The 27,434-nt window shown below is 38.3% G+C and overlaps 2 protein-coding genes across 3 annotated transcripts in view; one reads left to right on the forward strand and one right to left on the reverse strand.

Annotated features, from left to right (window-relative positions):
• fancl (FA complementation group L) overlaps nt 1–3,764 on the forward strand; it is a 28,906-nt gene extending 25,142 nt beyond the window's left edge. The window contains exons 11-14 of one of the 2 annotated variants that reach the window (XM_040138763.1): nt 282–363; nt 1,127–1,243; nt 3,210–3,281; nt 3,650–3,764. In XM_040138763.1, coding sequence (XP_039994697.1) covers nt 282–363; nt 1,127–1,243; nt 3,210–3,281; nt 3,650–3,685 — 307 coding nt within the window. In that variant the 3' untranslated portion in view covers nt 3,686–3,764. The remainder of the gene's footprint in view (nt 1–281; nt 364–1,126; nt 1,244–3,209; nt 3,282–3,649) is intronic. The other variant, XM_040138764.1, reaches the window with a different exon arrangement.
• A 2-nt stretch (nt 3,765–3,766) lies between these two features.
• On the reverse strand, nt 3,767–26,982 carry vrk2 (VRK serine/threonine kinase 2). Its single transcript, XM_040138762.1, is given in 14 exon segments — nt 3,767–3,803; nt 3,805–4,148; nt 4,482–4,652; nt 8,786–8,964; nt 11,846–11,904; nt 14,746–14,866; nt 21,589–21,721; nt 21,981–22,073; nt 22,259–22,367; nt 23,342–23,429; nt 24,248–24,317; nt 25,692–25,747; nt 26,191–26,325; nt 26,797–26,982. Coding segments are annotated over 13 exon segments (1,590 nt in total). The 5' UTR covers nt 26,321–26,325; nt 26,797–26,982.
• Nucleotides 26,983–27,434: the final 452 nt, after the last annotated feature.

A 27,434-nucleotide genomic window follows, 5' to 3' on the forward strand; every position in this document is an offset into this window, starting at 1 on the left:
CTTTTTATCAGTCAGGAAAAAAAAATACATAATCACGCTTCATTTTGTTATGAAGTACATACATTTAAATCTGTACTTTATTACAAAACGAAAACATGTTCTGGGGAAAATCTTCCTCCACCACAGTTCAGTTTGAACCAGCAGAGATGCTCTTGTTTTTTTTTTTTTTTTTTGTTTCAATACCATTGGTGAAAGCCTCCTAATCATCCCCAGTGTTTTTGCAGGCTTATTTGCATGTGGTTAATTAGTGTGTGAAGGAGCTGTCTGTGGTCTGCTGGCAGGAACCCGGACTCCAGCGTCTTGCACAACCTCCAGGATGTTTTGGAGATCGAATTCCCATCACCTGCCACCCACGAAAAATCTGTATGTCACGCAGTTGCTCCCTCCTATCATGATTACCTCAAGGAGCTGTGTCTGTTGACATCTATGCATGCATACTTCTGTTTGTCTGTCTGTTTCAGCTTTAAGTTAGAAGGGGGCGGACATACACTACTGCCTTTTTTTCTGTCCATTTCCATATTTTTCTTTCTCTGTGTGTTTTGTTTTTCCAAGAGGTGGGCACAAATTCTCCTTTAATTGGGTTGTTAACAGATAAGATCATTAGAATGACAGAGATGGCAGAATTTTCTGCACTATCAAATCACTTTAATTATGCAAAACCATTTATCTCTCTTTTTTTAAACACACGTTCTTTTCCCTTCCCCTCTCTACAGATGGGTTGAAAGGGCGTTGTGTTTATCCCCTGTCACCGCAGTGATTAATGCCTCAGCTTCATTAACATTCAGAGCAGTGCAAAAAAGTTGAGTTGACCAGATGTTGATTTTTTTTTTTTTTTTTTTTTAAACCTGCCATCCTCTGTCTTAATGGATGGCTCCACAAAAACAGGAGCTTCTCATTACGCCAAAATGCAAACAAGATCAGAAAGCGCGCATGTGTGTGATGCTGGGACTGGAGAGAGAGACAGTTCAGGGTGTTAGAGGGTGAGGTCAAAACTAGATTTAACTAGAAGAATGTTTGTCTCATGGTGGTTACAGAGGCCCTGCCCAAATCTTCAGCATCTGTAGCTAGAGTGTATGTGAGCAGGCATGCTGAACATTTCCATTCATTGATGTTATTGTGTGTATAGGTTTTCAGCGTTGAGTGTGGGATTTGTTACTCCTATCGCCTTGAAGCTGCGATCCCTGATCAGGTGTGTAACAACCCTCGCTGTGGCCAACCCTTCCACCAGGCCTGCTTGCATGAGGTATGGGCGGACACACACACACACACACACACAGATTTTCGGCTCTGTCAGCAGGCTTCTTTCCAGATTAGGGACTCTCCTCAGCGCTGATCAATGAAAGAGTTATGATAAGAATGGACAAATGTGTCCAGTAACAATGCAATCATTTCTAAGTGCTCTTCAGGCAAACTTCACCACTTTTTTTTTTTTTTTTTGCTTAATTAAATTTTTAACCACTGGGGCAAAAAAAAAACCCTAAACTGTTAACTGGTGTTAAATTCATATATCAAATAATAGGTCAATGTTGGCCAAGTGTTGTCTGGCTTGAGTGTGATGGATATGAGAACTTTTATTTATTCCAAATAATGGTATAACATCAAATATCAATACTACACCAGTTAGCTGTGTGACGCCTTGACCCTGAATATGTGATGTTTTGATCAGACCCACTCAGCATGTAAAATATATTTGTCATTAGATTCATAATCGAAATTGGGAATTTATACAGTAAAATCTACTGATTTGTCATATAATTGTCAAGATAATTTGAATAATTATTCAAATAATTATTACTCTTTTTTTTAAGTCGCTGATGTTTAATACATAAGACCTGACATATGATCAAAATGCTGTTTAATAATGACCAAGTGGAATAAGGGAAAAAAATTTATTTTACAAAAATAACAATATATCTCAAACTACAAAATGTTATGGCACTAACTAAAGATAGTAGGTTAGTGTAAAAGAAGTTTTTCAGTTTTTCTAAACTGCATAAGTACAACTACAGCAACTCTGAAACGCACATATTGTGACCTCCTAGAAGTGTACACTGACTTTGTTAACATAGTTAATTGCTTTAGATTTAAATGGCATTAGATTTCTAGAAAGAGATTTACACATTACTCTTTGCTAGCTTAGACATTCCAGAAGTTATAATGCTGCATCCAGATTCAGTAAATCACTGGTTTAACACTGTTGGTTACTAAGAATGTAGGAAGGATTTTACCAACACAGCTCAGAAGAGTGTTTGTAAAGATCTTTAGACCAAAAACTGAAGGATACAACCCGAGCCGGTTTGTGCAAAATATTTATTCGTTTTTTTTGTTTTGTTTTTTATTGTTATTTATGTATATATATATATAACTATATGTGCAACACTCATATTATGAAAAAAATTACTGATGTTACGGTAGTTTTCTCATGTTTCTTAAACAAAGTCTTATTTAGGCCAGGAGGCAGCCAACCAACAGTGAATTAATTGAATAATGATTGAATACATTTCATACATTTTTTTGTGTTCATTGCTGTGACACAAGTACATAAATGAATGTTCCTGTTACAATAGACAAACTCCTGTAATGTTGAAAAGAAAAATTGGAGGTTTTCAATGCAGCAGGTAAAAGCAAACTGGTTTTTAATTAGAGGTGTTGGGAAAACAAGAATACAGACAGTGCATGAGCAAAGCACTGCTTTTTCTTCCATTTAAACATACTTGGATAGTCACAGTCATTTGTCACAGTTACTTGTCCGTTTGGGTACAAATGTTTTAACAGCCACACTGCTTATGACACTCAGAAGCTGACAGTGGAGTGGGATCCCTGGCTGAGTCATAGCGCGCACACACAATGCTCTCTGCTTGGCACTCAGTTAAAGAGAGGGATTGTTGAGGTGGACTGATGCTGCTTCCTGAAAGCTTGTTCCTGTCTTCCACCCATCTGCCCGAGCGGGGATTACTTTACGTTTATATACTGTATGCTCTATTCAGTGATCTTTATTTTAAAGGCCTAGAAAAAATGACAGGGGGACTTTCTAAAGTTCCACATAAAAGCCCTTAAAATGCTTCCAAGTGTCTTCTAATCTTGAATATACCATTAAAGTGTGCAGTAAGAAGTGTACATTGAAACAAGTGTTATAATCACTTGACACACTGACACATCAGATTCAAGGTAACGATGTGATGAAGTAGTCTTTTCTGCTTTTCCTTCAGTGGCTGCGAGCACTACCCTCCAGCAGGCAAAGCTTCAGCATTGTTTTTGGAGAGTGTCCTTACTGCAGCAAGGTACGTCTGCACAGTCAGTAGATATTCAGCATACTTAATTGGCGTGGCTCTATACATCAAATGGCATTCTCCTTTCTGAAAGGCGGCTGAGTGTGTTCACAACAATATGCTACATTCCGTCAGTTCTACTGAGGCTACTTCTGTGATAAAGGAGTAAAGTATGTGATGCTGAATGTCTGTGAATGCAGCATATTTATTCAGCTTTATTTGTGCATATGATTTTCAGTGTATTCGGCAGTTCTTCGTCTACAATCCAGTCAGAATTGAGAGACCATTTCCTTTTTATATAAAGTGATCCTTCATACCACATATAACTATGAAGGCTATTTAGTAAGCAGAATAAACTGAGGCTTCTCTTTCTATTGCAGCCTATTACAGTGAAAATGTCAGTCCAGAAAACCTGAGAAGTGGCTTTGGGGAATAGCTGAAGAAGACAGAAGTAAAACTAGTAGAACCTGCTCAAAACATGCTCAAAGTTTTCTGGTTCAAAAGGGTTTAAATGCACTTTGACAAACTCCAAGCACCCAAGAAAACAAAGACACCTACAAAGACAAACCAGTGCAACCGCCTGTTCCTCTTTGCGGATCCAGTTTCCCGTCCTGGAGCTTTGAGAGCAGACCCTTCCCAATCACCAAAGCTGTCTCTGTGTTCATTACAGAGGTTACTGTCCTGGACCTTTGGCAGCAGACCTTTACCAATCACCACAGCTGTCTCTGTGTTCATGACAGAGGTTACTGTACCACCACTCTTACTGTCACAGTCCAGGAATATTTGTTTTCTCCTTTGTGGGTGGATTCCTTGTTCCTGTCTTGCTGAGGTAACAGTCAGGTTTTCTCTTCTCCTGGGGGTCCCGTTTGATTTATTTTTCTGTTAAAGAGGATAATTCAAGCGTTTGCTCTTCTAGAACTGGCTGTAACATGAACTGTTCGACTGCACTATGTGATATGTGAATAACCTAAAATAAACTTGTGAAAGACTGATTATCAACTGAAAACTTTTGTATTGTATCCTTGAGAGCTTGAGTCAAAACAGGAAGTCTTAATGTTTTAGAGTTAGGTACAAAGACTTCCCGACAGTAAAACACTTGCTCTGGAGCCATTTTTGTAACTTCATCAATAACAGATTCAAACCAAATAGTAAAAGTGTTTATAATTGTCTGTGTAAAACTGCATAGTCATACATAAAATCTTAACCTCACACCTGCTTAGACTGAGTTCTGGGGCCTACTGGAGGGCCTCTGAGATAGCATGCAAGAATGGGTCTGGGTCTGGTCTTATCTTCATCCTCATCTTCACGATTATCTTCATAAGTCTTCACAGGTTCAGGCCTTGGCCTCAGTGATCTTCTGACAGCAGGCGAAGCCTCTTCCTTCTGTGAGCAAGCAGCAAAAAAGTGTATTATTGATTTATGAATATTTTTGACAGTATTATTCAGTTTAACTGCAGTTATATGATGAACATGTATCTGTGTTTACACCCTGAATGTGGCCATATTAAAAGGCTTTCTTTAATGACAAGAGAAATTAAAACTTCGACAGTTATTTCAGTGAAACAATCCTGTCCCATTACCCTTAACATGTCTCCATGCAGGTGCATCCTGGCATGCTGTGAAAGCATATGCAAGACTATTTGTATATCTTTATGGCCAGTCTACCCATCTTCTAATGAATACTTCCAGCAGAGTAACACACGTCACAAAGCACACATCACCTCAAGCTGGTTTCACCAGTATGAACCTTGAGTTCACAATAACTCATTTAACAGTAGATCAACTATGGGACGTGGTGGAAATAGAAATGTGCAGCATGAATACTATCGCGTCAATGTAGAGCTAAATCTCTAGGGAATGTTTCCAGCACCTTGTTAGGTCCATACCACAAACAATTCAGGCAGTTCGGAGGGTAGGTTACCTTATAAAGTGGCCACTGATTATATTAAGTAGACCATATGTTTTTGGGTTTTTTTGTTAAATGATCTTAAATTGATGTAATTTGAAAGCACACACAGACCATACATACACGCAGGTGTTATTGAGTTGTTTCAGACCTTACCTCTGACTGACATTTAGTGAGGAGTGGTCTACTTCTGTAATGTGCTGGCACTGGTTTAGACTTCATACCCTCCTGTACTTCCTGTCTTTTAAACCCTGTCATGAAATATCTTCCAAAAAGGTGGGTAACTTTATTTTCCTGATGATTTAAAAACAAAAAAAAACCTTTTATACCTATCTGGGACCACTTTCTATTAAACAAAACTTTGACTCCTCATAACCATTATCAAATATAAAATAATATATTTATATGACACTAGTGGCAAATGATTCAGTGAGCATGCCCACTGAATGGCCTTTATCTCAGCTGACATTTACTCTCCTCACTAAACCGCCCGTAAATGGCCACTTCTGTTTAACTAGGGATCAAACTGGCCAGCACTTCAGCATGGAAATTTAATGACACAAGGAGAGGAGAGGAAATCAGGAGCATAATTGGAGACATCCTGTGCTGTGTAAAGTATGTGTCATCAACTTCTTCAAATTGGGCCATTGAGAGGGTGCTCTCTGGGCCCAAAGGGTCAAGATGTGATTCTGGTGAATTTGAGGAGAATCGCGGTTCTCCTCCAGCTTTAGACCTGACCACCTCTGGTTGACATTCTCAGTGGGGGAACTCAGGAGGATATTAACCCTCCCCTTTACTGCTGTCACGTTTCCCCGCTCTGGGGTTAAGGACTCAGTAAGGGAAACAGGAAAATTTGTGACCAACACTGAAGTTGTTGAATGTTCAACAGTGAGGACCAATGTTGGCTGAGATAGGTTCCAGCCCCCCCGCGATCCTCCAAGGATAAGCGGTATAGCTAATGGATGGATGGATAAACACCAATGATAAAATGGCTAGAACACCAGTGATCAAACTTAACAAGTGTTGAAAGTTTTCACACTTGTTAATAGTTTGATCTTGCACATACACTCCCTCAAACACAGTATTGTCGCTATACAAAACTCTGTGTGCATTACACACTAGCATTTCCATACTGAAGTCTGTCATTATTGTAATATTACTTTGTCTACTGTATGTGCACCATACTCTGTGCTATAGTTATCATAGGATACAGAAATATTATTAATACTTATGGTATCACTTAAACGGGAAAGTAAGTTAATACAAAGTAGTCCGCTACAAGGAGAAGACTGTTGGAAGGTTCACTTGCTTTTGTAAAATCCTGCACGTTTTTGTGAAGGCATGACCTCTCTTTCTCTCTTTATTTGACCGCACACCCAAATGACAAATAAGATTCAGCGTTTTCCACAGGTCAAAAATATACTTGGGAGGACTTATACATAATCCCATGTGAACGTCTCCGAGCAGCACAGCCATCTTATCATTTCCAAACTATCTTCTGTTGGGGCTGGTGTGTACACAGTGCACTATTTTCTTATTTGAGCATCATTCCTTGCTTCCATTCTAGTCAAATTAACAAGAGCTGACGTTTACAAGTTGCAGGACTGTTGCTTGGGACAAACTGAGTGTAAGAATATAAGCCATTGTTAAAATGGGTTATGATATATGTGTGCAGCCAATACTATACTTGGCGGGGTCACCCAAGAATGACACAGCAGTCCTTGGCAAACATATTTGATAGGGTGGACTTGCTGTAGACATGCTTGTAGAGCTCAAGAACATAAGGGCAGGGACATTTTCACAGAAGGCTGGCCCTGCTAAATGTGTATTGTGATTATCTGACTTGAACCCATCTAGAACTTGAATCAGTCAGATCTATAAATGACTGGAGGCAGCAAAGGGTTCAAATTTTTGTTGGTAGCCTTAATTGCTGACTGTGTTAGGGTGCTTTTTTCACCTGTAGTTTTGTTCATTTGGCCTGGACCAAGGTTAAAAATGATGAGTTGCATTTTAGTTCCGGTCTGGTTCATGGTCACTCTGACGTTTTACAAATGAACCAAGAGCTGTAAACATGAAGTTATACAGACGGGCAGGTAACCCAATGATTGGACAGTTTTGGTGATGTCAACCTGCATCATTAGCTCCTCGTCAGGATCCACAAAGGGAAATTAAATTCTGGTGACAGACAGCAGGTCATGCAGTGCGTCAATGCTTCATTTCTGTGTATTTATGTTGTCTGGTCTCACCAGTTACCATGGTTACTAAATGATTTGCTTAAATATACAGTGGCTTCAGAATGTATTTGCTTTAACACACTATTGTGTTGTCGATTAAATTTTAATCGATAAAGTTGCCATTTTGACCATCAATCTACACTCAAAAACCCATAACGACAATGCGAAAACATGTTTTTAGAATAATTTGATTAAAAATTCCAAGTGAGCTGTCGTATGTCTTTTACTCAAAATGGCCTCCGCATAGCCACTCTACCATAAAGGCCTGATTGATTGAGTGCAGCTGAGATGGTTGTCCTCAAAGCTTTAGAAATGGTTTCATACCCTTGCCCTGATCTAATTTTATAACAGAGGTCTACAGAGAGTTCCTTGGACTTCATGGCTTGGTTTTTGTATTGACATGCAGTGTTAACTGTGAGTTCTATCCTTATATAAAGGCACACCTTATATACACAGGTGTGTGCCTCCTTTCGAAACAATATCCAATCAATTCATTTTACCACAGTTGGACTCCCGTCACAATCTAGATGCATCTCAAGGATAATTAAAGCAAACAGCATGCACCTAACAACAATTTGGAGTGCCACGGCAACAGGTCTGAATACTTCTGAAAATGAAAAGATTTTCGTTTTTGATTTTTAATACATTTTCAAAAATAATCTAATCTAATAATTGAGTACATGTTTTCCCTTAGTCATTGTGGGTTATTGAGTTTAGATTGATGGACAAAATGGCAATTTTATCCATTTAAAATGAAATGTAGAACACAATAAAGTGTGCAAAAATTGAAAGGGTCTTAATACTTTCTGAAGCTACTGCATACATTGCTTCTTGAACACTATCAGCAGATAGATTTATTAATATTTTAGGAATTCATGCTAAAATCAAAAATCTACTATCTCAAAATAATCCTTTGGTTGATCCGTTTTTGCTTTCTGATGATAAATGAACCACACCAGAGTCTGCTTGGAAGTGGACCGAAATTCTCCTTTTCAAGTGGTCTTGGTCCAGTTGTTTTGGTTCATGCTCGAGTTACCAAACGGATGGTACTAACCAGGTAAATGTGGTAGAGTTCGCTTTAACCAAACCAAACAGGTTAGTTGTGAAAGCACCCTTTATGATCCTGTGTGAAATAGGTCTTTTGTGGAAAACATTCAGGCAGACAGGAAGTTACATCTTTTACATTTCAGTCAGTGTTAAAAATCTTTTGTTGGAATCAATCAAAGACTAATTTAGCTCAAATAGTGACAGTCACTGACACAATCTCATATTTCAATGCATAACTCTAAGGAAGAAGATATACTGAATGTATTAGCCACTGCTCGAATTATACACTGATGCAGTTAAAAGTTTAGACACGAGGCCTCAGTTCTCACCTTTTCCCTGGTGCGAGGATCTACTACCTTGGTGGATGACTTCCCTGCAGGTCCCTGAGGCTTGGAGAAGTCAAGTCTTCCCTTGACAACACTGGCCAACAGGTCTTTGAGATGTTGGTAGTCTGGTTTAGCTTGGTAGTCTAGAGTTTTCACATAAAGGAGGAACGCAGCCACCTCATCTATGGACAGGAACAGAGGAGTCAAACAACAACTCCAAGAGTTGCAGCACGTGAAAATGTTTAAACTCAAATATCTTATAGAATATACTGAATAAATCCAGATCAATCAACCTATTTGGTATTATTTGTGATCCATTGCACAAGCAGTATAGTTTAATTTTACTAACTGCGAGGCACTATTTTGGACTGCTACCAACTTCAGTTCTGGCGCATCCTCAGTATTACAACATTTCTGGGAGTCTTGAGTCGTGCAGCAGCAAAGGCAAGATGAAGCTGAGGGTGTCAGAGTCCAGATATATATCAGCCTGGCAATGTATCTCCCCACAGAGAGCAGATTAGCCATGCGCACACCTCTGGATATGCATTGTGTCTACGTGTGGAAGTGTCATACACAGTCAGCCTCAATACATCACACACTGGCCAGACGACGTATATGACACATACTGCAGTAGAACTTGTATCTTTCTCCCACATACACAAACACACAGACACACTTAGTTGATGCATAAACTGCCTCTTATCTGTGGTGGGCAGCAAGCATCCGGTCCCAACCATACATCACACACACTAAGCCCTCAAACTTGTGTGACCTCTCCTCATAAAGAGGAGATAAACACTAAAAAATTTGAAAGGCATGTGTTGTGCAAAGTTGCCCGTAAAAAACTGAACATAATAAACACACAAATTATTGACATCCCTGAATTTTGAGAACAGAATCTTCTTTAGAATATGTAGAAATAAATGCAAATTAGCCAACTGTGCATAATCAAATAGCGTAATAAAATGTCAAAGGTTACTGAAGAAAAAAAAAAAAACATTAAAAAAAAAAAAAACTTGCATAATGGTGAAATAATACAAACACAAAATGTACCCAGGACACAATGATTGGCACCCTTCAGTAATATTTGGTTGCAGAACCATTGGCAACAATGAGAGCCTCTAAACATTTATTGTAACCATCTACAAGCTTCTTGCACCAGTCTGCTGGTAGTTTTTGCCAGTCTTCCATTGCTATTCTCGTTCAAGCTATTTTAGGTTTACAGGAGTCCTTTTTGCAATGGCAGATTTGAGCTCTTTCCAAAGGTTTTCAATGGGATTAAGGCAAGGATTCATTGTTTGCCAGTTTAAAACAACCCATCTTTTCCTTTTCAACCATTCATTTGTGCTGCTGGATGTGTGCTTTGGGTTGTTGTCCTCCTGAAAGACCCAAGGCCTTTGCATCAAACCTAGTTTTTCTGACATTGGGTAACAAATTTCTCTCTAAAATGCCTTGGTAATCTTCTGATCTCATCATTCCTTTGATATATTCAATGCCTCCAGCACCAGAGGCAGCAAAGCAGCCCCACAGCATGATAGAACCTCTACCATATTATACTGTAGGTAGGGTGTTATTTTCCTTATGGGCTTCATTTAAGTGACTATAAACAAACTGATGCACTGCATTCCCAAAGAGCTCTACCTTTGCTTTCATCTATCCATAGAACATTATCCCAGAAAGTCTGTGGCTTATCTATGAAAGTTTTTGCAAACATCAGTCTTGCCTTTTTGTGCCTCTCTCTCAATAGTGGTGTCCTCCTTGGCCTTTGCCCATGGAGCCCTACTTGGTTTAATATGTGACGTACGGTACGGGCTGAAACCACAACTCCAGATCAATCCAGGTCACCCTGAAGCTGCTTAGATGTCTTGCGTGGGGTTTTTTTCCACAATCTTCATCAAACTTTGCAGACTTCTCTCATTGAGTCAAGTCCTGGAAGCATCTTAACAGTTCTGAGTGAAACTTCGTAATAACGTTACAAACTGTTGAAACAGGGATTTCAGTATTTTTGGTGATTGCCTTGTAGCCTTTGGAATTATGTTTTTTTGATAGTACCCTTTCTAATACTCTCAGACAGCTCTCTTGTCTTCACCACTGTGAAAAAGAAACCGGAAACAATCAGCCCTTTTTATGCAGTCAAACCATCATTCAATAGTCAATTCAGCTCATGTGAACACTAAAATTTAAGTACAGATGAGTCTTATTTGTTTTTTATTTTGTTTGAGGAACTAATTTAAATTCATTAAAAGGGTGCCAATAATTGTGTTGAGCGTAAATTTTACGTCTGTATTTTTTTATTCACTATATTAAAGCATTTTTTGTTGTTATTGTCCAACAACTTTGGACATTTTATTCAATATTCTGATTATACAAATTTGGTTAATTTGCATTTATTTCTCAAGATATTCTGTACTTAAAATACAAAAATAATTTTAATTTTAAAATAAATTTCAGCCAGGAATGTACATATATTGTAAAATATAGGAGACAAACAAAGATACCTTTCTGCAAAACAATTACCAACCCAACATTACAGTGAACTGTTAGAAATGACATGCTGAAATGCCTGCATTTGTTTGGCAGATTTTCTTTCCCTGCCATTACACGCAGTAATAACCTCAGATCAACTCCATTAAGATGCTCATTTGCTCCTTTAAAACCACTCAGAAGTAAAACTGAAAAACAGCAAGAAATTATTCTGTACCTGTAGCATTGTGTTTTTTCCACAAAAAAGAAATTGTACTTTTGAGAGGAAGTACTAAAAGTACTAAAAAATACTGCATAATCTAATGATTACAAAAGGATAACATCGGAAAAATTAGAATAAACCTGAAAATTTCCTGATTAATTATTTGCAGTGATGATTTTAAAATCAAACTTGCTTTATGGAAAGAAACCCTCGAAAATAGTGATAAATTCCCAATAAGTCATGATTCTAAAATTACAGGAAAGCTTTTAACCGTGGTCAGAATGCCTGGTCAGTGTTTACTGATTCATTTTGTTTGAGAAGTCAGCCCACTACCTGAATTAGTCTGAATTAGAAGATGCCCTGCAGCCCTGGCTTACCTGTGCTTCCTCTGCTCACTGACAGCTGCTGGACTGAGTCTGGCAGATTATCCATCATTCTGGGAGAGGAGTAAAGGAAGTTAATACAGTGAGGAAGTGAAGAAATAAATACAACCATGTAGAGGCGCCTCTGCAGGTGGGCAGGAAGTGTGCAGTTCATGAACTTGGCATTTTCTGTTTTACAGTCCACCCGAGGTATTGTGGATGGACCAATTATATTTTGTCTTTTTCTTTTTGTTTTCTTTGTGTCACTTGTCAGTTGTCACTTGTTTTTAGCACTACTCTGGTTTTCTTTTCTTTTTTTTTGAGGCTGTGTCTAGTTCAGATTTTTTGCCTCTCATATTATGAGCAGAAATGACCATAGTGGGCAACTGAGTTTCTGCAGCTGGAACGTAAAGAGTATGGGGCATATTGTTAAAAGGAAAAACGTTCTAAGTAGTCTCAAGGCAAAGAAATATGACACTGTCTTTCTTGAGATGACACATATCTGGTAAATGAAAATATGAAGCTCCAAAGTGGGTAGATGTTTTTATTTTGTGGGGTCAAGTAAAAGTAGAGGGATCACAATTTTAATAATACACATTTCCCATTTAAGACTAAAAAAATCATTTCAGATGATAATGGATGAATGGTTATTGTTGAAACTGAAATTCAAGGCCACCTTATTATACTTGCCAACATATACGCACTCAATTTAGGTGACCTAACTTATTTTGGCATGCTATAGTGTTGAATTGGCGAGCTAGAGCAAGGGCATAATTATCTTTTGATATTGCATGGGACTTTAATCAGTTCCAAGATAAATTCTTGATCGTAGCACCCCCAACAACTCCAGCCCTCCAGACCTCGTAGAGCCGTTGCTGTTTTGGTGGGTGTGTGGATAGTATTTAATCTGACTGGTAGAAATCATACATTTTATTCTGCCTGTCATCGGGATTTACACTATGACACTATTTTTTGATATCCCATCCCCTACTTTCTTATGTACCCTTATGTGATATAGGGTGTATTCTAATATCTGACCATACAGTAATAAATTGATCTATGTCCTTGTTTAGTAATATCCTTGAGTCATGCAGATGACCAAATTCAAGTCTACTACAGGAAAAACATTTTAGACTTCTACTACAAGAACAGAAATATTTTTTAAGAAACTGATATTCCTTTAGCACCATCTCTAGTGATAGCCTGGAAGGCATTAAAAGATTTTTTTTGCAAGGGTTTATGATACAGTATTTTGCTTATAAGAAGGAAGCAAAAACACTTGATCTCATGAGCTTAGAGAATGAGGTGAAAGAAGCCAAGCATAACTTTATAGCTAGAATGTCTGAACAATTTACGAAACCTTACTCAGCTCAAGTATAAATACAATATTTTGTTATCTCAGAAAGTGGAATTCTCTTTGTTTAGGCAACAACAGTGCTTTTTTGAAGAGGGTGACAAGGCTGGGTATGCTGGCTAACTGCTGTTTATTAAGCATCAAGAGGTTCGAGACCAGCAGGGTATATTATATACAAACAGAGGTGATATAAATAATGTTTTCAAAAACTTCTGTGAGAATTTGTATGAATCTGAATTAGAGGCAGGGAAATCAGAAATAAAGCATTTTTTTAAGAATTTACACCTACCAAAACTCACTGTTGAACAGAGGGTTACACTGGACAGTTCAGTGAATGAAATTCTAAGTATTGTTTCAAATTTACCTCAAAGGAAAGCCCCAGGTTCCAACAGCTTCACCACCGAGTTTTATAAACTTGCTCTCCTGATGTTGGATATGTTTATTGACTCTCTTAATAGGGGCTCGCTGCCACCAACACTTTCCCAGGTCCTAATTACTCTTATTCTTAAGAAGGATGAAAAGTTATAGACTTCTCTCTTTGACTAATTATGACAGCTGTATTCTCTCAGAAGTCCTGGAGATTAGGTTAAAGAAGGTTGTTCCCATCCTGTTCCACCCAGACCAGGTCAGGTTTCTACCAACTCGTCATGCTAGAGAAAATTTGTGACATTTGACTGATATAATGTGGTCCGTCAGAAACGACGGTACGAAGTGTTTGCGCTTCGGAAAGGTCTATTGTAGCTAGTTGCACCTGATGTATAAAGAACCTACTGCAGCTGTGAAATCAAATTGTCTTGTATCTCCATACTTCAGACTATAGAGAGGCACACTTCTCAGAGCCCCCTTGCCTCCTGTGTTATTCTCGCTCTCGCCCCGGCACCAGGAACTTACCATAACCAGAAATTTTAAGAACCTGTAAGGGTTTGGTGCTACGTTATGCCTTGTGTTTCCACTGTATTTTATAAACCAGGACATTTTGGATAAATATAAATAAAAACGTGACAGTGGGACAGCTGAAATGTGCAATATTATGCACAGCTTTTTAGGTGCAGTTGAGGGACAAAAAATAGTGGAAGAATGGGTACTAATACTGACATTACACATACTGACTTTTAAAAATCTTTATTAGAAATCAAGTGAAGGGTGCATGACCGTGATGTACCTATTTCAAGAGACGGGGGATTGGAAATGAAAAATCTGTTGGAGTATCAGACATTAAATGCAATTTAATCATTGCTTTATCCAGGCATGTAGTATTTGTTATGCTGTGGTACTACTCCATAAAAGAAAAAGTTTAATAATGGAAACACTACCAGATTTTGAAAATAGCTACATTACCTATACTAATGCCTTGCTGCCTCTGCAAACAAGCTGTTGCATCCTTAACCCAAATAATAACCAAAGATACTATTATGTATATCAGCACAAATTAACAGTATAAGTTAAAGCAAAACATTCTAAGTTAGGACACACGTGACTTCTCCCTCAAGAGTATCTGGCTACATGTTTCATTACATTTCATTAAATCTCTTCTGCAGAAACAGTACAAGGGACTACCAACCTGGTCTTGGCTTCCTGGACCTGAGCCGGGTGCTTGAGAACACTGTCCCAAGGAAGAGACCCACACAACCACTGAAGAAGACAAAAACCCAAAATCTGGAGGTCACCACGTCTAGATGGGGCTATAGCAAGACAGAAAAATTACGTTGTTAGAAATTACAATAAAACGAATTTTGGTTTGCCATTAATATTTTTAAATCCAACTTGCTGCTTTTATTCATAAATTACCCCTAATTCCATTAGAAGTTCCAGTTTCTGAAAGCTTTTACTTTTTTTGGTCAAAACTCAGCATTTTGTTCTTGGCTGGGAAAAAAACCCAACTTTTTTTCATATATGAAGAATAAGACCACATATTAGTGAGCAGAACCTTTTATCAGTCTATATCACTTGCAGGTGCAAACAACAGCTAGAGGCAGCTGGCCACCTGAAGTCGGGGGACACCAGGAATCACAACAGTGCCATCAGGAGTCACAACAGGGACATAAACTGTGGCACATCACAGTTTATGAAACTGTTGAGACTCACGTCAGCAAATGTAGCCAGCTATGATCTGTGACTTTTTTTTTTTAATAGCTCAATTTTCAGTGTACACATTTTATACATTATGAAAAAGTGCAATTTTGAATTAAGCTAATGATTTCAATTCTCTCTCTTTCATATATGTGTATACACACAAACGTACACACGCACGCACACACACACACACACACACACACACACACACACACACACACACACACACACACACACACACACACACACACACACACAAACACACACACACACACACACACGTATATTTACACACATAGACACATGAATATTTACACACACATATACACACATACATATATTTACAGACACGTATATACACTTACGTATATTTACACACACATATATAAACACATTTACACACACTTGCGTATTGTGATTGTAATATTTTTGTGATTTCCCATGAATTAAGACTTCCTGAAGAACAAATCAAGAGGGTGTTGTGTCTCACTGAGAGTGTGTTTGTGCTTGCATGGGTCTACATCAATGTGTGAGATCTATCAATACATGTGAATGAAGTCCATCCAGAGGGGTCGAGCCCGGGGAATTTTTGCAGCTCAATACTGTTACGGCTTCCAAGCGTCTCCGGAGAAATTACCTATTGACTGTCTCCATCAGAGAGGAGAAATCTCCTCCCTGAGCTACAGCCAGCATTGATCCTCCCCAGACAACAGTCTGGTCTAAAGAGGAAGCATGGTCACTGGCACACTTGACCAGATTACATGGAATGTGAGGCTGGTAATCTGATTACATGTTAATGTGCATGCTCCGCTCATGCTTTTTCTTATTTTTTATAAATACTCAACATTATCACTGATGTCTTTTCTTCATTACACTTTATCTACAACTAAGAAATACACTGATCAGCCACAACATTAAAACCAGTAGCTGGTTTCAATGGTGTGGCTGAATGGTGTAGTAAATAAAACTACTTACTTGACTGAAATATTGCATCCCTGTTCAAAGGGACCAAAGCACAGATATTTCAGCAGTAAAACTGGTGTTGACTGATATCTTTAATGGCCACTTTTTAAACCGAAAAGGTGTGCATAAACCTGCAGTTAAAAACAGCAAAGTGTGTACATTAGCTTCAAATACGAAATGGTCGTTGCCTATTACACTTAATCTCACCAACTCTGACCATAAGAGTTAGGTCTGTTTTCCTTTGTAGTTGTAAAGTATGTATTAAGTCAACATTACACTTTGGCTTCCTATTTTAAATAATTACAGTTCTTCATTGCTACTAAGAGCCTGTCGAAGGAGAATAAAGATGAAAAATGCATATGATACTGACACTGGAAAAAGTATAGCAACTCCCTGAGCACCATAATAGATTAACAATTAAAAAGATCAACAACTACATTAAGCGTTGCTGCCCTTTGCAAGTGCTCTACTCACAGTATCACAACTCATAATAGTGTTTGTGTGTCTCCTGTTCTCTATTTAATGTGTTTTGCCCTCATATGAGGAATGGCACAGGACAGTGAAGAGATATGCATGTGCATACACATACACATACACATACACATACACATACACAGCTCTCAAAGGGAGCTTGGACATGCTTAAAAACACACACATGCACAATACATAAATGCAAAACACCCAAATAAATACACACACATTCCCTACATGGTTTAGACAAGGAGGTGAGGCAGCAATGATGTTGTTAATTATCTCCTATTGTTATTCAGATTCCCTAAAGCGTGCTGCAGAGTCACACTCTTAACCCTTTTGCTTAACAGTCTTGTCGTTGGGAGACGGCCTTCTGTCCACTGGACGCCCACCGAATGGCGATAATTACACCGATTAGCTCTGTGTTCAAAGGCCTGCCATTAGCAAGCTGTGTTTGCCAAACCTCACCATGGCAACCTGTCAACATCTTTGTGGGTATTTGTGCCATCAGGATAGAGAAGGGCAAACAAGGACCTGGTCCTCGGTTACAATCTCAATATGGTGGTAGAAAAAATTCTAACACAAATCCAGGGATACACATTTTAATGTTTTCTTCCCATAGCTGGAGGTTTTTTCAATTATTTGAAGGACTACTATAATAAACAGTTGAGGTTAACTTGTGTTAAAAACAATGATTAACATTATCTTTGTCAGGATTCCAGCAAACTTCTTTCTCCAATGAGAGCGCTTGGTGGAAAAAGGATGCTCACTTATAACATTTACCCTGTGCTGCTTCATGTTAGAAGACGTCACAATTTTCTGCAGCTCCTTCCCTCCCCCTTTCATAATCATATTAAAATTAACATGAGTTCCATTTGATGATTGCTGACAGGACATTTTCTGCCTCTTTTAATTATCGATCATGAAGACAGAAACACTGCCGGGGCGATTAGGCAGTCTGAGCCATGCTAATGTAGAGTGTCGAACTGGGGGAGTAGGTGAGTTGGTCGGCATGGGGCTCACAGAGGTTATCTTTGGCTCGGGCCTCGCTCTAACCATACACCTAAGCCTTAATTAATGGGATATGAATACACGATGCAGGTTATGACTTCAGCTATTTAGGGAATAGGAAATAGAGATAGGACGGTGCCAGGGAATTCAGCAGGGGCCGCAGATGGAGAATCGATGGTCAATGAAGGGAGGGAGCATGTAGGCAATTTGCCAGTTAATGTGTTCCCAGTATCAGCAGGGTGGCAGGGCGGAGAGATTATTTTACATGTATTGACAAACAAAGACTGCAAACTCTAAGGATGAAGCTTAGAGTAGGGTTAAAATAATTGCTCAGAAAATATCAAAATGCAAGCATTGTGAATGCCTATCATTCTTCCCACACTTACTAAGTAAGCCTGAGAGACAAATCAAAGGTGTATCTTTTTCCTCTTAGTTGTGTGTAGGTTTACTGCCAATGTTTTGTCCCAGTAATGCACCTACCAGGACATACTATACTTGCCATGGCTCACCAAGGAAACACTGTCTGGGGAAAAAAAGATGAAGTTTGGAGATAAAAAGATTGAAATTTTGGGAAGTTACCCACTCAATATGGCCAACACAGCCTGCTCAAGTTTCAGATTTGCTTTGCCTGAACTTTCAGATTTTTGAATGGAATGAGTGCTATGGATTTTGTACCCCATATCTTACAGTGTAGTCATGCTGCAAAGGAATCATTACATAGCCAGTGTGTAGCCCAGGAATACTTACAGTGACCAATAAGTCTTTCAGTTTCAATATGGCTTGTGTGTATTGTCTGGGGATAAAGTTGAAAAAAGTCAAATCCAACCCTTTTTGCTCTTAATGTAGGTAAATTACACACTCTCAATCAAGCAAATCTCTCTCTTGTCTTGGTTGGTTGTTTTGGTTTCTACATTTAACAATGAGCTGCTCATGTTTGAAACTACTGATTGAAGGACCTGTTGGTAATCAATTATTTGTTACCAACCTGTTGATAATGTTAGGAGAATTCAATATTCAAAAAATGAAATGTCCTAAGAGAAAGACCAGTTATGCATTATTTTGCCAGACAAACCTCAAAATTATATAGAATCTTTATCAAAATTAACAGTATTCAATTCCAAACTGGTGAAAATCTTGTTTGTTTGTTTTTTGCTCTATTTTTGCTTTGTTCTTTATTTCCATTCCACACTGATTTATGAAGCTCAACTTTTAAGCCAATATGGGCAATAATTCCTTAAGAGTGCTCAAAAAAAGGACATTTTAACCTCTATAATATTAATTTCAAACTGAAAAACACATTCTGCAAATGAAGATCGTGTAATATGATTGAAAGCTCAACAACAGCTATTAAATTGAACTTGAGATAAGATGTTTTGTCAACATTTTTTTCTGCAGCCTAGTGTAGTTTTTAAGATTTCAGGATTCCAGACAAGTAAGCCATTTACTGACTGACATTTTAAAATAGGCAACATAAATATAAGTATAAACATACATATAAATGTAAAAAACTTATGAAACAAATTCACTTTAACCAACCAACAGTAGGAAAGGTTTCCTGGAGCCTTTTGCTGTCAGTGATATGGTGTAAGGGTCTTGTTTCCTTTAGGTGCCCCTTTGCTTGTACTAGTTGTAAATTAAAGACATCTCCTGTGTAACACAATAGTAGCTTTCTGTAAAGCAACTGAAAAAAAACAAACTTTGTGTCAGCTTTATACTAGATCTTTCAGTTAACTGAAAACATGTGTCACCATTTGTTGCTTCTAAATGTTTAACAGAGGGAACCTATCCTGACACCTTAATGTATGTAAGATATAGGCAAATGTCTATAGACCACTTACATAAAGTTGACACAACTATTGACCCTCTGGTGATTACCTGTCAGAGTCTTCTTGTAGTGACTTAATTTTCTGGTTTATATGTCTACTTTCTGTTTTAGTAGAGTAAGTTGTATTTACGATATTGGTTTTCAATGGGTTCTACCTTTAAGTGCAGTATTAAACTTGTCAACAGACGTGTCTCTTCAGGTTCCTCTGGGCCTTCCTCTTATACAGTATATAGATAAGATAATTAGCTAGATAGGTTTGTTACCTAACTTGCACATGCACAAAGGGCCATAGTTACAATTGAGGGCACCAGGGACAGATCCTTGGTAATATTTCTGTGACTTCTGGGGGGTTGAGAGTTTAAATTCTTTGGTTACACATATTAGATACGTGTCTTTTCAAGAAAGACTGATATTTTTTAAATCAAATATCTTAAAAATGACAGTTTTATGGCAAATAAATAAAATCAAAATACAAGGGATTTAGTACCTATAGTTACATACCTAGGACTGTAGAGAAAGTTTTGAAATAATGTTTTCTGATTCATCTTAAATACCTTGAAAAATTTGCAGGGTTCAGTTGGTAGTTTGTTTTTTTCAATAGGTCAGTAAGGTCTGTTTGGGAAAATTTAGACTCCTTTATTACTAAAATGTTAATGTTTGTGATGTTAATACCAGTGTTAATTGCGTTTGGTACACAGAGTCCACATGTCCACAACTAAGAAGAACATGTAAAATATATTACCAAATAACTGTATGAATTGTATAGCTTCATTTTCCACTGTTTTTATGCATTACACAGATAGATAAATAATAGATCACTGATAGATAGAAAGTGTAAATATTAAAATCAATTTATAATACTGCCATTCATAAATTTAAACAAACTATGAATCAATTACTTACTGCTTTAGAAGTGAGGTTGACTGAAAAGATGAGAAGACTTGGCTCTTGACAGTATATCACACAGTATTTGCACTAAGGAAAAAAGAATGGAACGACCAAACTGGGCAAACTTGGTGTCATTTGAAAGGACTCATTAAGAAATTGGTAGCTTCAAAATTTCGTGCCCCTAGCTTCTTCCTTGACGGAGCAGTTACACACAGAGAGAGACACACACACACACACACACACACACACACACACACACACACACACACACACCTCTCCAATTATAGCAGTAGGATCTGGACTTAAAGTCAACATCACAAAAGCAAAGACTTCCTTAAGTGCCTTGACGTGTCAAAAACTGGTAAGGATTAAATTTGCACAGGGCTACTGTATGTTAATTTAACTTAGGACTCAACAAGGGGCAAAGGAAACAACTTTAATTTGAATGATGCAGGCACCCAAGTTTTTGACATTGCATATCTATAGATGTTCTGGTAATGATTATGTTACCCAACATCCTCTTATAAAACTTATTGGTTGAACAGAGAAAAATAATGTCACATGTTTTCATTTCTCACTCATGCTTAACATGACTCATTCTTTACAATAACTGCAACACATTCAGAAGTATCTGAGTTAAGTTTAGCTTGCTAAAATGACTAATCTGGCATATTATTGTAAATACTGGCCTTTTGGAATATTAGCAAAACTGCTTGTCTTGGTAACACTTGAATTACTTGCTTAAATATTTCATCAGCTCACAGCCTGTCTACTGACCCACCTCATGACCCAGCAGTCCTTGTTGTTTTGTGTGAAATTAAATGAAATGGTAACTACAGTAACAACCTGTACTAGAAAACAAGTTTTATAGCTCCTCCAGTGCCAATTAGATACGTTGTTAATTGATCAATTTCTGGGTCATATTTTCTACTGGACATATTTGTAAAAGGACTGTGCATTTTACCAGACAGAAAGAGTTATGCTCCACCTAACAGACTCCCTGGGCATAGGTGAACAGTTTTAGGCAGATTTTTGCTTTATGGACAAAATCAACTGCTCAAGAGTGGGGAGAATTCATTCAATTGTGATTGCTCCAGCACATAATCTTTCCATCAACTAGACAGCACACAGTCTGTTTTTAGAGTTTATCTGCTTATGAAATGGAAGGCTTACCAAGTCCTTTGTGGGCATCAAGACTGGTGTACTCGATGGTTCCATTGTGGCACTTCTTGGGGTTTTCCTTGTATTCTTTGTGGACTCCATCAGGACAGTATCTGTAGGACAGCCCATAGTCTGCTAGGTAGACCTACAGAACACAACAGAATGGACACACATTAGTTAATACAAAGACATTCAACAACAAAAAAAACAAGTTTATCCCATCTTCTTGGAGATGGGATAAATCATTAAAATGGATAGCTGATAACTGACTATTTGCATTATTTCTATAATTTACACACATAAGCATAGCCCTTGATTGTGCTACATAAAGTGTATAGCTTGTACTACAGAACAGACCTCACTACTATACACATGCAATCATCAGAGAGCTACAGTGGACAAACCTTTTCAGGGTCTCTGTAACCCTGCATGAGGTTGGCAGCTTTAATGTCTGCATGGACATACTCATTCTCATGGATATACTCCAGAACATCCACCTGACAAAAGAGCCAATGTCAGAGCATTTAGACACAAGAATAAGAAGGACAGAGGACATTATCTGTTAAAGTGGCTTTGACTCTGAATTTTCCATCTGAACTGCTAGAGCTCCAGCTCCATCCAGCTTCTTTATACAACAATCAATAGACATCAGAAGAACAGAATTCCATGAATATGATCTCACTAGTCCTTGACCAAGCTGGAGCACGGTTGCCTTTTTCAGTCGACCTTCATTGTGCTCACAGACTTTCTGAAGGTCACAGCCCAGCCGGTCCATGGCCATGAAACGATACCTGAGCGGAAGAGGGGAAGATCAGAGGTCAAAACCTTATTCCTGATTTTAAATGAAACCCCATCTCCTAATTCCTGATATGTCTCAGGCTGTTTGGACTGAGAGTACTATAAAAACAAAACTAATCAAAGTAGAAAGTCTGAATCAGACATCTAGCAACCAGAAATTACATGTTTTAAACAACTTAAAATAATAAATGCTATGGAATTTCATGAGAAACTATTCACTTGTAGGTAGTGCATTGATGAAAGCGGCTATGACTTTAATATTCTATGTCTCAAAAAGATGTTTAATTTACCAAGTCGAGGGTTATGCAATAAAAGTAGGAAACGGGCTGATTTTTAACATAATTTTCGTAGACACAAGTCTCAAAAAAAAAAAAAAAAATTCTCATATCAAAAAATGTGAAAAATGTAAGTGTAAAAATTAAAAGGGGAAACCCACTTCAAGGCTAACAATATAACGGGTTTTTCCCCCCACAATGCCCAAACATCCCAAATGTACAATGATTGTTGTGTTGTACGCACAACAAACATAAATACAGATGCCCGCTGGGTCAAATGTAAAAACACGGAAACAAGTCAGCTTGGCCTTATTGTAAAAGCGCAGCAGGTAATTTACTTTATGTTCCAAATACTTTATATTGTGTGAAGTACCTTTTATTTTGAAGTTCTGCCCATAAAGTCTACTTTAGCTCATTTTAAGAAACTAAACCTCAAGAAAATAAACCTGCAATTATTATTTGCATTTCTTCTCATTTATGTTAAAACAATTCAGAGATAAAATACTCCGGTCAGAAAAATGGCCTCTGTTTGAATAGTAATGTTATCTTACTGACCAACTTATTATAAAAGTCTGGTTACATTTAGGCCAACCTATATGTTTTTACACTCAAAAAGGGAGCAGACATGTTACATCTTCATTATCTAACCATCTAATAACATGTTGTCCAGCCCCTGCCGTCTATGTCAATACCTGAGGTCATTATATTCAGCGAGTCCTGATCCCCAGTAGGTTGGGATGCCCAGAAAGTCCAGTTTCCTGCTTCTCATCCATTTTTGCACTGAAACAAAATTAGAAGAGGAATAATGTAAATGTGTGTACACACATTTCTATTGTTACACTCCTCAGGTACTTATATGGAGTGACTGAAAAGAATCACAGGACTCAAACTACCAAATAAATTAGAACACAAAGCCACAATGGCTATATTGAGAGCGCAGAAACCCTGTTACCTTGGACCACTTAGTTGTAGTATTGAATCTGTGAAGGGAATGGTCAGGAGCTAGAAAATTTTTTTATCTTACTTATTCCAACAATTTCAGATTCTTAGTATTTCCTGACCTTGACCTAAGCCCCTGTCTAAAAGCTCTCCTCTTCAAAGAGGATTCTGACCAAAAGCCCCTAAACTCTGTGAAAAGTAGGCAAATGTTTTGTCCAGAATTCACATTTGTACTTGTAAGTGTAATAATGCATGCATACAAATATCAATCATATAGTATTGAGGGTACAAACACACAACTGCAAACACATACACACAGAGGCCCCAGACAAAGCAGTGGGTCTGGCTCGGGGCTTGATGGCGACTGGTTGAAACTGGCGCTCAACCAGGCTAGCAGGTGGTCAGGGGCTCAGCGGAGGCCCGGGCATCATTACGTGTGAGTGGCTTCCTCTCTCTTGCTCCTTTCCAAGAGAAGGCACTGGAGAGCCCAGACAAGCATGGAGAGGGGGGCTAACTACCACTGAGGTGCATGTTTGCTTTGGCTTATTATTAATTACTGTGCGGCACGCAGCAAAGCCTCTGTCTGCGGCCACTTCATCAGTCAAACACACTTGTGCTCCAGCGAGCTCCTGGGACACTGGACAGGTGGTGCTACTTACTGCTCTCTGGTCTGGCTGCCCTTTGGTAGAACTTGAGCTCCGAGAACAGGGGACCATTCTCCTGGTACTCCTGCACATAAAAGCACAAACTCCAAAATACCTTGAAAGTACATGGCATCTGAACAAAGGGAATTTCCATTTGAATTAACTGAAGAGAAAGGAAAATCTGTCTCCTCTCATTCCCTTGTTTCTTTCGACCCTTCAACCAAAGGTGTAAATACTACAGGTATCAGTACATATAGCAATAGTTCTGCCAGTAGCCACTTAGCCTAATCAAGAATAATGAATGGAAACAGGGGAAACAGCTAACCTGGCTCTGTCCAAAGTTCTAAATCCTCTAAATCCCGTTAATTAACACCTCTAATCTTTCTTGTTCAATCCATACAAAAACAAAGGTGTAAAAACAATCAATCAATCATTCATTCACATTCACAATCATTCACATTTGTGGTTTTACATAATCATAACCATGCAACAGAGTATTACCTGGCTGGGAGGAGTAACTTCCTTAAATCTTGCAGTCAATGTGAGGCTGCCAGGCAACTAGCAGATACTCCAGGAAGTTACTGCTCATGGCAAAATGTCAGTTTTAAACTTTGGTTTTTGTTTGGATTGAGCTGCAATGTAAAAGGCATTCATGAATGGAACACGGGCTGTTGATTAAATTTGCATATGGGCATGAAAAATTTGAACCTTTCATTTTACATATCCAAATCCTGTCTCAAGCTGTCAATGCATATTTGTGACATTGTTTGAAGTAAAATCCATCATTGTTTAAAAGTAAAAAAATAAAAATTTAAAAAAAGAACTCAGATTATGTCTGTTGTCTGCATGTTGTTTTGGTGACCTTCTTTACTATGATAAATAGTAGCAATGCTGTCAATAGAGTTCTGTTCCCTCTCTAGTCCAGTCCCTTAAACAACAAGGCGTATGTCGAGGGATGACGATTTGCCCATTTGAAACTGAATACAGTCCAAGGCCTGAACTAAAACCTGCCTCTGCAGTCTTACTCTATTCACTCAGCCAATCTTCCACATTTAATGGAAAGTGGACATGGAACATATAACCCAGCAGCAAGTGACTGTGCAATGCATCTGTGCCACCTTAGGATATTCTACTACCCCTAAACAGTAGTGCATGTGCAAGAAAAGTTGGAAGAACCATTACACTGATTAAAGTTCAATTTTGCAGCATTTTTCAATACGTTCTCACCGTGGCTTCAACTTAATCACATGCTGTTTGGTGAAGTTGAAACTAGAAAAGAGGAAATATCACTTTTTAATTTATCCATGCAGTATTGTCCATAGTCATGGTAATGGCTCTTTTTCTCCTTCCAGCAGAGACTGCGGTAAGGGCATCTTGAAGTATATACTAAAATTTCAAAAAGCATTAATGTGTCCCAGAAGATGGACAGGCTGCCTTTGTGCAGCACAAATGTACTCACCACTTTTATGACAAAGTCAGTGTCTGCTGCCACAGGTCTGTCCACAACCTGGGAGGCTTGAGGATGACAGCAGACAGTGAGGAAAGGTGGGACAAAATGAAGGATTCAAAGTTATGATACATTATGATAAGTCTTAACTCTTAGATTTGATGGAACCCTATGGATTTTTAAAATTTATCCAAGACCTGTGGGGAATTTACAAAATGCTGTATTGAGCAGCTGATTGGAAAACAAAGGATTCCATAGATTAGACAGGCACAGAACTGTTACAGGGAACATGACATGCATTGGAATTATTGTAGCAATCTTGTTTGCTCAAACAGCTTTCACAACCAAGAGAAAAGGAGATCAATCAGAGTAGTGTCTTCCTGAAACAACGTACAGTATGTATCTGGCTGAGAAAGAGTGATAGTGATTCTACTAGTCCGCATCCATGTATATACGTATGTGGCAGAGTGTGGATGCACAGGGTGTGTGCACAGTGTGCTCATTACAATACCGAGATAGATCAGTCCAAAGCCACCTTGACCGATGATTTTCCCCAGCCTCCATTTCTTTTTCACAGTATCTGTCAGTATGAAGCCGTCTGGGAGTGGTTTCGGTAACGTACTCTTTCTTCGTGGTGCCATGGAAACTGAACAAGTTACAGAAAATATGTCAGGAAATATTTTTTTTAATAGTAGGAAAATATAACACAATCTCGCTAAAAAGATTAACATCACATTTTTGGCTGTAGCTGCGACCCCCAAACCTCTGACACAATTTAAAGGAGATAATAATTTAATTATAGATGAGAATACCAGGTCAAATATGAAAACAAAAGATCAACAACACTGCTGTAACGACCTGTACACCATTCTTAAATTTTGATAATTCAACACTTGGGGAAAAGGACGACAAGCCGAAATAGCCCGACTGTTGACTGCAGCGGTTAAATGAACCGTTACGTTACCTGACATGCGATAAGTAAGGATTTGGCTAAATAAGTCTTTAGGGTAACTCAGAAGACAACGTTTGGAAAACTAACGGTAAGTCGCACCTAACTAGCAGCTAACTTAGCTAGAACCGCTTTAATATCACTTGCAAAACTAAAATATGCACCGACCTCCGAAGGAATCGAAACCGCACGTCGTCAGTTGGACTTTTTGGGCAGAAAGAAGTCGATAAGGTGTAGCAATTAATAGTGTAAAGTAAATGCCTTCCTGAAATGTTTAGCCTTCTCCCATGAAACTGATTCTTAATGGCTCGGTGCGAAACAGAAAACAAAACCTTATCACTTCCTGAAAGTTGTCCCTCCCGCTACCCCGCCCAGCCAGTAGCATTCACGATGTTTCTCAACAACCAATGGCCATAGAGAGGCGAAGGAGGCGGGTTTATGCAGCAATATGCACTCATACTGACAAATCAACATGCTGTACATGTAATTTATTATCTGAGGAAATAAATGCTAACCCCAGATTCATTATTTCAGACCATGGTCTTCATTTAAAATTTGATACCTTCGTGTATTGTTTGACTTTGTAAAACGTAAGGCTTAGAATACTTTATAGGTGACTGAAAGGTAGAACATGCATATTATACAAATTGGATAATCTATGAATAAGAGCAAGATAAATCCCACCTAGTAAGCACTGTTTCAATTAAAAAAAGATTAACTATATGATACTTCTCTTTATCATCAAGATTTTCAAGAATGCATGCATATAAAGGACCCTGTCTGTGAGTCAGCTGGTGAATGCAGTT

The sequence above is a fragment of the Xiphias gladius genome, chromosome 11, assembly GCF_016859285.1.
Source record: "Xiphias gladius isolate SHS-SW01 ecotype Sanya breed wild chromosome 11, ASM1685928v1, whole genome shotgun sequence".
NCBI lineage: Eukaryota > Metazoa > Chordata > Actinopteri > Istiophoriformes > Xiphiidae > Xiphias > Xiphias gladius.